The 15,054-nt window shown below is 44.4% G+C and overlaps 1 protein-coding gene across 1 annotated transcript; it reads right to left on the reverse strand.

Moving 5' to 3' along the window:
- Positions 1-419: 419 nt before the first annotated feature.
- On the reverse strand, positions 420-12,517 carry LOC125747891 (solute carrier family 2, facilitated glucose transporter member 1-like). The gene is made up of 10 exons (XM_049023490.1): positions 12,199-12,517; positions 7,950-8,045; positions 6,308-6,468; positions 5,868-6,108; positions 5,397-5,559; positions 4,745-4,932; positions 4,311-4,415; positions 3,791-3,892; positions 3,436-3,639; positions 420-2,879 (listed from the first exon to the last, which is right to left on the reverse strand). Exons 1-10 carry the CDS (start codon positions 12,214-12,216, stop codon positions 2,691-2,693), a joined length of 1,467 nt encoding a protein of 488 aa, XP_048879447.1. The 5' UTR covers positions 12,217-12,517; the 3' UTR covers positions 420-2,690.
- Positions 12,518-15,054: the final 2,537 nt, after the last annotated feature.

Consider the following 15,054-nt stretch of genomic DNA (forward strand, 5'->3'; position numbering starts at 1 on the left):
GCGTGAACCAACATTGACATAATTTCGTTAATAAGCAGCCATTACGCACCGTAGGTACGTCATATGTGCGACGCTTTTGTATGCGAATAATCGAAAATGCAATCTAACATGCTGTCAAGCGTGTTGGAATATTTACAAAATATTCCTCATTTCAGCCCACAGTTTTTTTTCTGTTTTTATTCAAATATTTAAATTGGAAAAAACCACTAACAAAAAGCACTTCTAATAAATAGTAAATATTCATTTACATCAGAAAAAGCAGTTGTGTGGTTGCATTAGTTTCACACAAATATACATGTACTTTCAGACACCAGGAAAAAAACGTGGAAGTACAAGAGGACAACTGCGGATAGATCTCCACAAAACACAATTCAGTAATTTTTATAATCTCAAATATGAACAATGTATCATTTAACCTATTTACATTCTTCGGGATGGGACACCATCCTCTGGGTATAGTTCAGACCTTTACAGTATTTATTGCTTGACCTCAGTGTTTGCATAACTGTATGCAGAACAACTTTCAGCATTATTTTCCCCAGTCAACATTTCTGCAACACAGCTGGTGACAATGAAACAAAAGGCAGTGTGGTTAAGCTTTGGTTCTATGGGACTAACCCAGGACTGACCAACAACTGAGCATCCTGGGCTAGAACGATATATATAGGTGCTGCTGTATAGTGCAGGGAAACCCGAACAGGTACTCGAACAGCTCTGGAAATTGAGACCACTATGTTCTTAAGAATCTGCATTTTCAAACCCTGGATAAAAAAAAAAGAAAATGACACTTTGAACAACCAGAAAGCAGCCAGGCGTGATTTTTTTAATGCCAGAGATGACTGTTAACCCACAGTTTCTCATGAATCATAGGATGACATCAAGTGACCTTCAAAAGGAATGGGAAACATTAAGTGCAGGTGTGAAGTGCACTGCTAGGACAGTTCATATCAGGCTGCTAGAAGCAGGACTGAAGTTCCATAAAGCAACGAAGAAGCCCTTCATTAATGAGAAACAGTGAAGGGACTGGCAGCAGGTTGCAAAATTTTTTTTAAATCTTTTACACGTTCGCATACCTATAAATCGAGAAATGAATAAGACTGAAAATTCTGTTGTGGTCTGAAGTTTTTCCCAGAGCTGTATGCAGGGCTTTTGCCCTTTAAACTATAAGATAAATGGCTTATAAATATCTAAATCTGAGATTGCAAAGACGACCCCACATTCCTCTGTGAGTTTGGAAAATAATCCAATTTGGTTGCTTCGTTGCACATTCTAGCGAGAAACACTTTTTCTGGACGACATTCTTCTAGTGTGAATCTATACAATGCCGTCCTTTTCATAAAGGTGTAAAATATACAGGGGAAACTTGCTCGGTGCAGCTTTCAAACATGCTAGGCTGCACACTGACCTGGGATCAGTGCTGGTGAGTGAAGCACTTACTCCTAGTAGATGAGGCTGCTGTACATTGGTCCCCGTTATAGATGGCCCAGTCTAGTACGGAAAGGGCTTACATTCGAGCACAGTGTAGAGGGAATGTGTCCTCTACTTCTGCTGGTGATTTTAAGCGGAACTGATGCACAACACTAACATTTTACAACGTTACAAGTTTTAAATCTTAAAACTTCCTTATTTTAACAGCGTAATTATTGCACTGACTCAAGGGGAGCATATTAGTAAGTTTGCACAGAATTCTTACTGGGTGTGGACAAAAAAAACAAAACAAAAGAATCCAGTCAGATGACTATCATGACGCTGCCCACTAAAACATCCTCTTGTATGTGTAACACATGAGTATCTCATGATACCGTAAAGGGCTTCTGCCGTAAAAACAGTAGGGCAACTGAAACCAGTCTTCCGGGTATTTATCTGACTAATATCTGAATGGAGACACTACAGCAAATAGATAAGTTTAACAAAACTGTAAAATAAAAAAAAAAACTAAGTATTCAAATTCATAAAACTAACATGGTCAAACAGCATCTTATAAAAAAAAAATATTTACATAACCTTTTTTAGAATAAAAACAGCCTTTTGAAGATTAAAAGTTGTGCAATAAATACAATCAGACTACAATAAATACTTCAGTAACTGGATCTCTATTAAGGTAAACAAAAAAAAATACTGAAAAAAAAATACTTGGGTTGACACAAACCGAGAAGATCGCCTCCTAGGAGATGACCCCATCACTAACATGCACAGGCACCCCCGATGCATTTATGTCTGATTGCGAGAGATTGACCTCGGGTCAACCAAAGGCTGGTTCATCTCATATTGAAAGAAGCAGAAAAGGAGGAGGCCCAAGTTTAGCGCAAACCCAGGGGAAAAAAAACCGTACAGATTACAAATCTTAATGTGCCAATTGTGCTCATTGCGATTATGCAGACGTGCAGAGAGCACATCCACACCAAGTAAAGGAAAATAAAATCCAAGACATACAGCAATCGAACGAAACTCGTCCTCAGACATTTTCACCCTTTAAATAACCCCCCCATAAACTCCACATTTTCACAATGGTCCTGAGCACATCATTTTTACCTACACCCCCAATAAGAAAATTTGCCCATCCTCAGAAACCAGTGTAAATGAGAGACACTCATTTTTTATGAGTCTGTCAGTAGTTGGAATCTGCCGTCTCGTACGACTGTGTGAGGGGGGGGATGGGTTGGGATTTGGGTGTGGGGGAGGGCGGGGTCTCAGAGCTCGGAATCGGCACCGGCACCCAGGCTGTTGAGTTCCTCCGCGGGTGGCTTCTCCGAGCGGAAACCCGCTGCGATCTCGTCGAATGTCCGCCCCTTGGTTTCCGGCACCTTGAAGTAGGTGAATCCGAAGAAGAAGAGCAGGAACACGATGAAAATGATGAAGACATAGGGGCCGCACAGTTGCTGTGGGGAGGGAGGAGAAGGAAGAGATGAGAGACACAGATCTTACGAAACAAGCGGAGTAGAGATCACAGCACATCTGAAGGACGTTTCGTATCCTGATAGCTGCCAATAGCATGTTCATGCACGCAGAAAGTACAATCCATTTTCCTTAGGCATGACCTCAATCCACTAAGAGCATATACCTTAAAATCACTATGAACAAGTGTCCACTTTAAATGAATCCTTTCCCAGTTTCCATGCACTCTTTCAGCCACAGGGGACATACACCATACAGGGAAAAATACCGGAACACTCATAGCAATTACAGGAATTGGCCACACAACACACATCCATCGCCGGCATACAGGTGTTTAATTAAGCACACAGCCGTGCAATCTGCAGCAATCACTGGCAGCATAATGTGGGGGGGGTCATACAGAAGGTTAGTCATGGACACCACTGGACACCTTTCCAATAAGTCAGTTCCCCACATTTCTGTCCTGCTAGAGCTGCAACATGGGCTTGGAGTCGAACTAGTGCGGCTCCCTTAACGGCCAGGTCAGCTAAAGATACTGACCTGGACGTACTGGAAGCCCATTCCCACTATGAAGTTGGCCGTCCAGTTGGAGAAACCGGCAACAGCCATGGCGGATGGGCGGGGACCCTGGCTGAAGAGCTCGGCCACGATGAACCAGGGGATGGGCCCGGGTCCGATCTCGAAGAAGGCCACAAAGCAGAAGATGGCTATGATGCTGACGTAAGACATCCACTCTAGCTGTTCCTGTGGTGAGGAAATGGAGTGTATACGGAAATAAGGAACCTATATGGAGAATGGCCGTTCAGAAATAGATACTCAAATGCAACATAAATGAGTGCGGATTTGGGAATTCTTATAGGAGCAGAACAATCACTGAATTTATGGAGTGACGTACCAGTAGATTCAGAGCAATGGTCATCAGGAGGGCAGAAGCAGCCATCCCCAGCAGGCCGACCAGGTGGAGGGACCTACGCCCAGCACGCTCCACGATGAACAACTGGGTACCGGAGAGAGAGCATTAGGGTGAAGAGGAGCACAGAAACACTTCCCATTTACATTCTGTTACTCGGCTGACATTTCAACCTGAAGCCATGTAGCGTCTACGTAGATTTAGGTGGATATTTTACTGAAATAATTCAGGGCTAAGTAGTTCCAGGAAAAAAAAAAAACACACACAAGAAATCCTGAAACCATCCCTGAGCTGAATCCTGTGAATGAAGTCTTGTCTAAAGAGATCCATCTCAGTGTCGACATGTTAATGAGAAGCTCACATGCACCTCTGGTGGCTCTCAAAGTTATAAAAATATAAATTCTGATGAGAGATGGAGAACCACCAGCACCACCCCGGGCATCCTCAGACATACCAAGGATGCCGACGTAAAGCAAGCGGAAATCATGGGTTTGGCGGACCTTACCGAGACAACAGTGAAGGCTGTGTTGACCACCCCGGCACCGATGGTGGCGTAGACGGGCTGAGAGACCCCCGCCCTTTTGAAAATGTCAGTGGAATAGTAGAAGACCTGAAACAGAAAGACAAAGGAGGGTTATGCACAGTGGCAAATTATTTTCAGGGCAGGTGCACAGAGGGCAACCATAAAATGGAAGGGGGGGGGGGGGGGGTTCTACGTAATAAAAATTAAGGCTGTCAAAAAAAAAAAAAAACATGAAGTTGGGCTCAAATGATAAATATTCATGCAAATCTGGGAACGACTACAAACAGTTGGTAAAACTACGTTCCACGATCAATATCGACAGATGCTTCATTACAGCCATAAACGAAATGCTGTAAAGGGCGTTACGCACTTTAACTTGTGTTTCAGGTGTCCTGGGGTGACGGCAGGGCACTTACAGCATTGATCCCCGAGAGCTGCTGGGAGAGATGCAGCATGACTGCCACCAGGAGCGGCTGGCGGTACTGCTGCGACAGGAGCAGCTCTTTCAGCGTCACCTTCTTCTCGCTCATCATCTGCCGACTCTCCTCCTTCATCTCCAGCATGTCGACAGTCACATCACTGGTGCCGCGCAGCTTTATCAGAACTGTAGTGGTAAAAGTGAGATGACCATCAGGGAGAGGGCATACCAAGCCCAAGGACCAGATTTCATTCCCCTTCTACTAGTTGTCATACACAAGCACCATTTAAAGTGCATGCTTAAAATTCCATATAAATTGTACTGGATTTATTTTTGTAAATAAGCCAGAATCCTCTACTCTGATTTAATGAGACTCCGGGGTTTCGCTAATCCACTAACCACAAAGCTGGATTTCTCGCTTAGTTGTGCAACTCGTTCGCTTATGCTAATGTTTTAATGTCACGGTCCATCGGTTTAGCGTTATCGAATTAAACTTTGCGGTCAGCAGATCGGCAGTTATCGAGGCGAAATTTTCGACTAGCTGTACCCCACCGCTGACGAGACTTAACGCGCGTGTCAGGAATAAGCGGGCCTGGCACGTGTGTGGTTTGCCGGGGGCTCGGCCCGCCGGACGTGCGCGGCAGACTCACTGCTCTTGGCCTTGTTCTCCTCGCCGCGGTTGATGAGCAGGAAGCGAGGGCTTTCGGGGCAGAAGGGCAACAGGATGCACTGCAGCAAGGCTGGAAGGAAGGTGAAGCTCAGTAGGAGGGGCCACAGGGTCTCGTTGCCCAAGATGGTATCGAGGCCAAACACCTGGGGCAGTGGGAGGGCATCAGCACTTCAGTTGTACTGTATATAGCCACCATAATGATGACTAAACTATATAAGTGGAACTATCCCGGCTCCTCTTACACCCAAGTACCACTCATTTATTCAATCAATCATTATTACATTACTGCTCATTACTGATAAAGTAATACTTGTCACATTCTTGGAATAACTATTCAATAGCAACCAACCCATTTGCAATAGATCAAGTGTGAGCCTTTGATGTTATTAGCTAGAGTAAAGCACTTAGCAAGCAGACACATTCAGCGGTTTTAGAAGCGAAAGTAGCAGACCTGCGCGATGAGGATGCCGATGACGACCCCCAGCTGGTGGAGGGTGCCCAGTGCCCCGCGAAGGTTGGTAGGAGAGATCTCGCCCACGTACATGGGCACGAAGCCGGAGGAGAGGCCCGAGTACAGCCCTACTATAAAGCGGCCAACGATTAGCAACTCAAAGGAACCCCCCCACTTGGAGAAGCCCATACAGGCTGCCGAGATGAATGCTAAGATGTTAGCCACCAGCATGGAGTTCTTCCTGCAAGAGGGAGGGGAGGGGGGAAATCCCACAGTGACAAAATAGTCCAATATTTACACATTTATTTATGAAAAAATGACAAAAAAAGGTGAATACAGCAAGAATGTCCACAAACCTCTTAAAGCTCATTAAATTACATCATAATCCTTAAGCTTGCATAAAATGAAGCTCGGGGACAGGATGCGTGGGGCTGGCGTACCTGCCGAGGCGATTGACAAAGAGGCCCACAGAGAATGAGCCAATGATGCCGCCCACAGGGAAGACAGAGACCGAGATGGCCCACAGCGTGGTGAGCGCCGTTTTGGTGATGGAGGTATCATAACGGTCGAACCAGGTTTCATTGTAGAAGGCCTCGATGATCTGCCGGCAAGATAACAGGGTGACTCTGTGCTCACAACATTGACTTACAAATTCACCCTGCCCACCGCAAACGGATTGTGGAATGACTTTGATGGAAAAACCATAAAACAATAACATAAAAAGCATAAAATATAACTAGACAAATGAAAAATGATTTGGCAAAAACCATTTCAACAAACAAAAATGTTTTCCATGTCAACAATTGGAGGACTGCAGTACAGGAACCATCCAATAGGGGTCAGACCATCTCTATTGGCAAGAAACATTTGATACAGATCCTGGGGGCCAGAGTGTCAAGTTACCAGCTTTCCCCAGAAACCTGTGACTCATTGTTGACAAACAAGGGACTGAGACCGCCTTCAGTACAGGCACTGGGCTCTCCTTACAGAATCTGACTTCTAAACTTTTACCCAAGGTCAATCCTCCTCCAGACCCCATGACCGGACCAAACCCTACCCCCAAAAAAAAATAAAAATTAAACGACAGATCTTTGACAGCGCGGCGTTTAAACCTGGCCATCTCACCCACTGCATTCCTTTATCGTGTCAACTTTCAACTGGGAAGAGGATTAAGTCGAGCAGATTTAAAGTGTTAGAAGTAAATATTGTGGCATGCGGTGTAAGACTTGAATAATGCGCTACCCATTTTCTTCCCATGCACTGGAACATGAGGCAGGTCCGCTTCTGTCTGCTCACGGGCTTGGTAATGCAATACATCTATATGTCCCAGGATGCTAATCCAGCTTAATGCTCCTTGCATTTACATTCAGCAGGCCAAGAATGTACAAGACCGACCAAAATTAGGAAGAATGTGTCCCTCACAAGCCCGTGAGGCGCTAGACAAGCTTTCAAGCATGTCCGGGCCAGCCTGCAAAACATAACATTTATCCCACGACTAAAGGGCAGCAAATCAGGCCGGGAATTCCTAGCGAAGCTACGCTAATCAGGGCTGCTATTTGTGTTCGGCGTGAGGACCGACTCTGCCAGTCTACTGCGTGTGAGACATTGATTCCTTTCATAATCGTCGCTCCTTATTGGTCGGGGTCATTTTTGAAGTGACACGGCTAACTAGCTTAAGACAGCGAGGCCTGGATTTAAATTTCTTGGCCCTGTGATCCCATGTACCGACAGCTGTTGAATGCCTTTCACAGACACGTACACACCAAAATAAAACGCTTCCCCCTAACACCACCGACGAAGGTACAACGCAAAGAGCATTTCCTGAGGTTTGCCAGCTCGTCCAAGTGCGTGACAGGACACAGTCACATGCAAGGAGGACGTCCATAAAAAGGTGGGGTAAAAAAAAAAAAAAAAAAAAAAAATCATACATATGCAGAGCCCTATAATTAGCCGGCCCTCTTGCACCTGACAACTCCGCTGACGAGAGGCAGGGCATACAGGAAAATGCGGCAGCACGCAGAACCACGTCAAGCAGAGTAAATATAGCCTACCCCACCCCCCGCCAATTCCAAACAGCCTTACCTCCTGAGGTGCGTTAATGACACCGGTGTTGTAGCCAAACTGGAGTGAGCCGATCACAGCAGTAACCACTGCCAGCATCAACGTGAAGGTTACTTCCTGCAACGAAAATATGACAAAAGTTTCAGGTCAGTCAAACAGAATATTGCAGATGCAACAGAATAGAAGAGCCAAATGGAACCGAAATACCATACAAATTTGAAGAGACAATCACAGACGACATGTCGAGCCACACTCAGCCATGAAGCACAACTTAATGACCTTGCTGGTGAAGGCAACCCCCCCCTCCCCTCCCCTCCCCACTGCATCAATTCAGGAACTTACTAAAAGCGTTTAAATGGAAACATCTCATCCTGAAAACATGTGCTAACGCCTTAGCCGTGGAAGCGTAACGCCTGTCCATTTTTCAAATGCAGTCCGCACAAAGCGGCAGTGTCAATTAAGTCTGAAGTCAGTGTAGGGATCTGTACATTTCACTGCAGCTTACAGTGCTGTTGTCGATATTAAATACAATTAAAGTTATAATATCATTCAACGCCACCACACCCGGGGAAGAGAGGACTATTTCACTGTGCCGCCTTCTGCCTCAGAATGAAGGGGGTGCACTTCCTTTCTCCAGCACCGTTTACATCCCAATTCTTGGATCTAACACAAGTGTACTGTGCAGCTGTAAAATGCAGACAAGGTTTCTCTGAAAAGGCCGGTGATACACACTGTGTTTGCAGCTTTCCTGCCAGCATCAGGGAGTAAGGAAGACATATGGGCACCAATGGCATCTTAGGGACTCGTGAAAACAATGCCAGGCAACACCTACTTCCTGTTGCTTTGTGTGTGTGACAATTCAAAGATCTTATACTCAATTCCCCGTAAAATCTTTTTGCTGAAAGGTTTTTGATTTTAATATCACGCTTTGGTATGCATTTCATTTTGGTACCACAGACAACTGCAGCACAGGTCTGCATCAAGAGCGGCGTTGCTCTTCCTCCTCACACCTCCATCGGCTACTGGCAGTGTTTTAGACAAAGCCAGGATTTGATGTCAAAAACAAACAAAAGAACTTGTCATAACAATCGGAGCATTCACTGTCAGAACTCAAACGTACTCATGCCTCACAAATGGAATTTCAATTGTGCCATTATGCCTAAGGTCTGGCTCAAGAGGTTAATTAAAGTCATCTACGCAAATGCAGACTATTTAAAAAAAAAAAAAAAAAACGTTAAAAGGTGGAGCAAAAACGGCTTTGTATGACCATAATCACTCTAGACTAGTCTTCTTCCTTGCATTTTGCTCTTGACAACAATGCAATGTCCACCTTCACAGAAATGTAAAAACTGCTCATTCTGGGGGGGGGGATGTGCTAGCTGATAAACGTGAGATCCCAGCTGGAGAGAGAGAAGAGGCAAGGATGTGGAGAGGCAAACAGTACAGGACTCCTTCCTGTCTACAATCTCATGGGTGAAGCACCACCCTCAATCCTGTCCCCCACACCCCCTCCCCCCCGGTCAGCCAGCCAATGAGGACGCACGGGGTTAATAGGTTCAGAGTCGGGTCGCTTTCCCAGCCAGGAAAACAGGACATGAATCATAAACGATTCAGGAATGCAAACACTGTTGGCAAAGTCCTTAACGAACATACAAATTTCATAACAATTAATAAATTTCCACCTCCTCCATGGCTCTTCAGAAAGAAAACTCCCTCAAAACAAACGTACAAAATCAAACAACACATACAAAAGATGTGTCATTTGCATTGCACGGGTCCATTAAATTCCATATATTATACTTTGAAGTATTTTTCGTGTTGATTCGCCCCGCGACATGTCGGGAACGAAGGACCTTGTGTCGGCCGCGTCGCTTCCCGGAGGGGGCGGCGCACCGCGCGCACACACACCCCTAATCCTTACATCACGGCCCCAGCCTTGAAATGGCTCCCGGTATCGTTTTAAACTCTGCCCTAAATGTTTCCTCCAGCCGAACGACGCCACCAGCACGGACACACGTATTGTGAGAAAGCGCTTATAGCAGCGGCGTTTAACGCGCGGCGCTCCCCATCCTGATTTGGTTCTCCCACAGAGATTTACTTATATTGAAACGAACAGGTAGATAAGCGGCCGTCCGTCACTTCCAAAAAATCGGCCACCTACCATATAAAAATGAAGTCAGACTGCGAGAAATACCGTATTAATGCCACATATACATCGACAAAGAAAACAAGAACGCGCCGCTGACAGATCCTCCAAAAACTGCAGAGGGTCTATAAAGCGGAAGATATGCGACAATATAATCATTTCCGACTTATTTGAACTTAACAGCAAAACAGTAATAAATGTGGCCTTAGGCTGGCCATAGTGTGGTGCTGAACTTAAATAAGCCACTGAGCTTCAGTATTAGAATGTTCAGACATCAGACCTCTAAGGCACTTACTGTGCACCAGCACAAGGGGATGTGATGGCGCTGTATCCCATGGAGTTACAAGCAGCAATGGTGAAGCAATAAACTAAAGACAGACAGACACAGATGGCCAATGGAGGACATCTTGGCTTTGCCTTAAAGTGATTTCTGGGATTACATATTAAAATCCCTACATCATATGGTTTCTCTAGAACCATTCTTGAAAAGATCAAGCAAAACCGTACAGCCACAGAACCAGATTCACAGGAGTCGGAGCCTGGCAGGCAGTCACGTCTCTGCCTGCCTCAAATATCACCAGGAAACCAGATGCCACCTGCCCCCTCTGAAGTATCACCTGAGCACATTATGTCCTATGAGGGAGGGACACTTTCACGGTTTCCATTAGAGTCATCTATTAGTCGTATCATTGCCTGTTGTCAAACATAATCCCGTAGGTCTAAAGGGAAGCACAGCCTTTTCGTCTAGTTGTCCTAGTGCAAACGAAAGCCCCCAAAAAACATGGGAGGGGTTGCCAGTGTGGTGAAGAGGCTATTTTACAATCTGGAGCGTTACACTCTGGCCCCTTTGCAGCTGGATCCCTAATTATCTCCCATTGCTTCGAATCGCGACCCCCAATGTCTTTCCAAAAGCAGGAGAAGCGCATGTAATTTTCCTGAGAACAAATGGTTAACAAATACCCAATCGCTTCAACCACACACCACAAAAAAATAGAGAATATCTTTAACTCTTAAATGGGAAAGGTGGTTAAAATATTTACACCACTGTGGCATTGACTCCAAGAAACTGAATCAGAAGTGAGTGACACTATGCTTAGAGAAAAACAGGGTCCTATCAGGTTCCGCAAATATGTCTTTGAGGTACAACTTTGTCAATGTACTGAATGTGTCCAAAAAGTCTGAAAAGCCGAATTTTGTTACTTCCCGATAAATGCTGCCGAACCAATACTGCGCTTCAGTGGTGTCACGAGCAACAACGGATCACAGTTAACATAGAACTTTCTAAATGCCTTACTGTTACTGGCGGATTTAATACCGCAGGTGAGGTCAGTCACCCTACAAGCAAGCTTTCACTTACACAAGGACGGGTGGATGGAAAAAGTCGAATTACTTCAGTAGTGTGATGCTGATGGACAGTCACAAGTCACACCTACGGGCATCTACACGCGTGCACAACCAAACTCAGGCCGGCTTAAATGCAAGAGGAGACGGATACAGCGCTGCGTGCGCAGAGCTGCGTGCTTAGCTCCACGTCAATGTTCCCTTCCCCCCCTGAAGACTCCCGTGCTACGGATCAGCCGTTCAGAAAGCTCCCTCATCCTCGTCTGGGACACACTTATGAGAATCAGAACAAACTACAGGCAGAAACAACGACGTTTAACGATTTCGTTGTAATTATATAATTCATCCAGCCTCAATTTAATATGAATTTTTATACATATCGTAAAAAGTAACAATAGTAAAATGGTCTTTTCTAATAAATACTTTGTTTAACCAAGTATAATATACAAAGTTAAAAGGGGTACTGGTATTTTAAGATCAAGCATGCGGTATGAATCAATCACATGCGTAACTGCATGATGCGAAGCAGCGTCACTCAGCCAGCGCACGTACGCCACAGCTACGGCAGCGCGACGGAGGCAGGCCGTCCTCTTGCCGGAAGCCCGACACGTTTCTAGGGTGCCTACAGTGACGGAAAACAAAGCGCCAAAAGAACCATTTCCCCTTATATGAATTCTGAACGAAAATCTTTGCGGCGGATCCTGACGGAATAAATGCCAATGCACTATTTAATAAAACCACGTGCGAGCTTTACATTTACTCCCGGCGCTTATCGCATCTTACCTTGCCGCCCGAATCCATCGTGGTCACAGCAAGGAGTGAGCTTTATTCTTGAATGGTAATAACCGGTTTACAGTTGAAGGTCAGTAATAGGTGATTTCTGTTGTCTCCAGGAACAGTCGAACCTGACTCCTTTAAAGTAAAATGTAAACTAACAGTGAAATTCTACGTATAAAAACAAGAACACTCGCTATTAGTTAAAAAGTGCGTCTCAGTGCTCCACAGTTCATTGCTTCGCTTTAAGGAACAATTCTGTTTTAATTTCTACCGCAATAAATTACTATCCTTTGCTGACCCAACGCTAAAAACTTGTTCTTGGAGGAAACAACCGGTCAATATATTTTACTGAGAGTCTCATTTATGATTGGCTGTTGGAAAGGGGCGTGGTAAGTTGGAGGGTTCGCCTGGAGGCCGGACTCTTACTTGGTTTAGTGATTGGCTAATGCAAAAATAAGGGATGACGCAATTGCCTGTCATTGTCTGTGCGTTCGGAAGAAACCAGATGCATTATTATGCATTTTTATTTATCCTTATTTATTTGTATAAATTGTATATATATATTATATATATATTATATATGTATATACATATATGTGTGTGTGTGCATACGTGCGTGTATACATATTTTTAAGGAGAAATGATAGGTCGAAGAGACGCCTTTGATAAGTTCCTTGCAAGTAGAAAAACTACCGATTCTTCGTCAATGATCTCCAAGCGATACATTTCGCAACGTGTTAGCAAGAGGGCGCCAGCAAACGTCTTTGTAGCCTTTACCTAATTTACAGATGTTTCATGTTTCTGTTTTTGACTCACCGAACTGCAACTACAAGACCTTCAAAGCAACGATTGACTGTTTTTATGGGGACTTTTCCTAGGTGGTTTGTATTTATCCCGTAAATTTCTAACCACAAATCTTTATCCTAAATAATGGACATGCTTAATTTTTATCTATAAACTAACCTTTTTTAATCGATGCAATGGGAAGTAATTTCATAAGCATCATGTACCGTATTGCTAAAATCGTGGACTTGCCTACAAATTTATAAACGCTCTGTATTTTTCTATATAGACACAGCGTGATAAAATAAACATACTTTCATTCTAAGCACACAAAAATGATGAACAGGTTGCATTCTTATATTACATTGTTCAGCTGGAATTCTCAGTTAATCTGAGGACTGAGACTGCTGATTTATGAGCACAACTGCTCACCTTAAATGAAGCCTTTGTCTTCACTTACCTTACACACTGAGAAGGAAAACCATGGAAGAAAATGCATGCAATGCACTGACAAGTGCAAAAGACGTCAATATTTGTCTTGACTTTCCACTATTTAGAGCAGTTGATGTTATTCTGCAAATGATATTAACTGGGTGGTAAGGCAGAATGGTAAAATTTCCTATGTGCTTCAGTCATTATTAGGTTAGAAATGTTTAAATATGTTTCTCGTCATGCAAAATAGCAAGTGTGATGGGAGTCTGAGGTTACTGATATCACTGTAAACAGTGAACTTTGTAAATTGGTTTTCCTAGTACTTGTACCTCTCTACTAGTACCTAGTAATAGTAGCTAGTAATAATGTGATCTGGGAGACTATACTACCATTACCACCTAGATCAAGCTATTTATTTTTTCACCCAAGCACACAGTTCAAACATGCTAGTTGCCCTTGCCTGATGTCATCACCAAGATGCTGGTCGGCATAAGCCATATATAAGGATGCTCTCTTCAAATTAAAATGTAAGATTTGTGCCAAATGCTTTCAAAATAAAATCACATTTTCGTTAATATTCATTTTAAAAAGTTCATCAACATAAACAGACGACAACTGTAAAATAAATCAAACACAACACAACCATTAAACAAACCAAAAAAATCTGTGGAAATGAATATTAACTAGTATTATCTATAGTGCATCGGATGCTGGGATGGATGACGCAGCAGTAGAGACCACATCAACTTCAATATGCTATATTGCCCATTGCTGGTGACCCCAAAGTCAAGCCAAACGTGCTGGTTTCTGGGGTATCCAATATGGACGCCAGCTTTGTCACCGATCAATCCCTGGCATCTTTTGGTAGCTGATTCTGGGCCTGGGGTTGGATTAGGGAAGGTGTCCTCCTCATTATCATGTCTGACTGAGAGATGATGAGGGGCTGGTATGGGGTTAGCTGGTTCTGATGCAAGAACATGGTGCATCTCCTGGCCTTCAGCCAATTACAGGACACCGCGTCCAACACCTATTCCAGCATTTCACAAAGCACCACTGAGTGACTGCTGAGTTTTAAGGTTCACACAATAGACCCAAGCCAAGTCTCCCTGGACAGAATCCTTACGAATGCAATTCGTGCCATACAGTCCCCCCAGAACCTGCCTTTGCCCGACGGACAAGCTCATTACCACATAGAGCTGCTACCACAAACAATGTAGCTGCTCCATCTCCACATCGCTGCGCTCCTCAGTCTCCGATGGATTCACAGGGCCAAGGGCAGACAACGGTCCCAGCCACACTGGGGTCAGATGACAAGGATGGCTAACTGGGTACCCAGGTCCAGTGGAAGTCCTGAATAAGGTGAAGTGGAATAGTGCAGGTCTTGTGGCTCCCCAGCCACTGTCAGACTATGCCAAACACCTTGTGACTGACCGACAAGTGGCTCAGGCATCACAACAGTGGACAAGGAGCTCCATTTCCTGATGGCATCCTGCCAAGTAGAATCACCCCTGGAGAAGTGGCAGGGCTTTGGTGAATGGTCTACTCCTACACCGGTGGTTTTTCAGTTGGGGTAAAATGGGCATCACTGCCAGGAAGTATGCCTTGTTGGATGTGTGAGCTTGTAGACCCTATGTCCACTAGGACTAG

Source organism: Brienomyrus brachyistius, chromosome 8 (genome assembly GCF_023856365.1).
Source record: "Brienomyrus brachyistius isolate T26 chromosome 8, BBRACH_0.4, whole genome shotgun sequence".
Classification (NCBI taxonomy): domain Eukaryota; kingdom Metazoa; phylum Chordata; class Actinopteri; order Osteoglossiformes; family Mormyridae; genus Brienomyrus; species Brienomyrus brachyistius.

What these genes read in the sequence shown, in the direction of transcription:
- LOC125747891 (XM_049023490.1), bottom strand. An exon ending in TCATTAACGCACCTCAGGAG is followed by an intron (nt 6,469 to 7,949) that starts GTAAGGCTGTTT and finishes TCTTGCCGGCAG; the next exon opens with ATCATCGAGGCCTTCTACAA. An exon ending in TGGGCTTCCAGTACGTCCAG is followed by an intron (nt 2,880 to 3,435) that starts GTCAGTATCTTT and finishes CCCTCCCCACAG; the next exon opens with CAACTGTGCGGCCCCTATGT.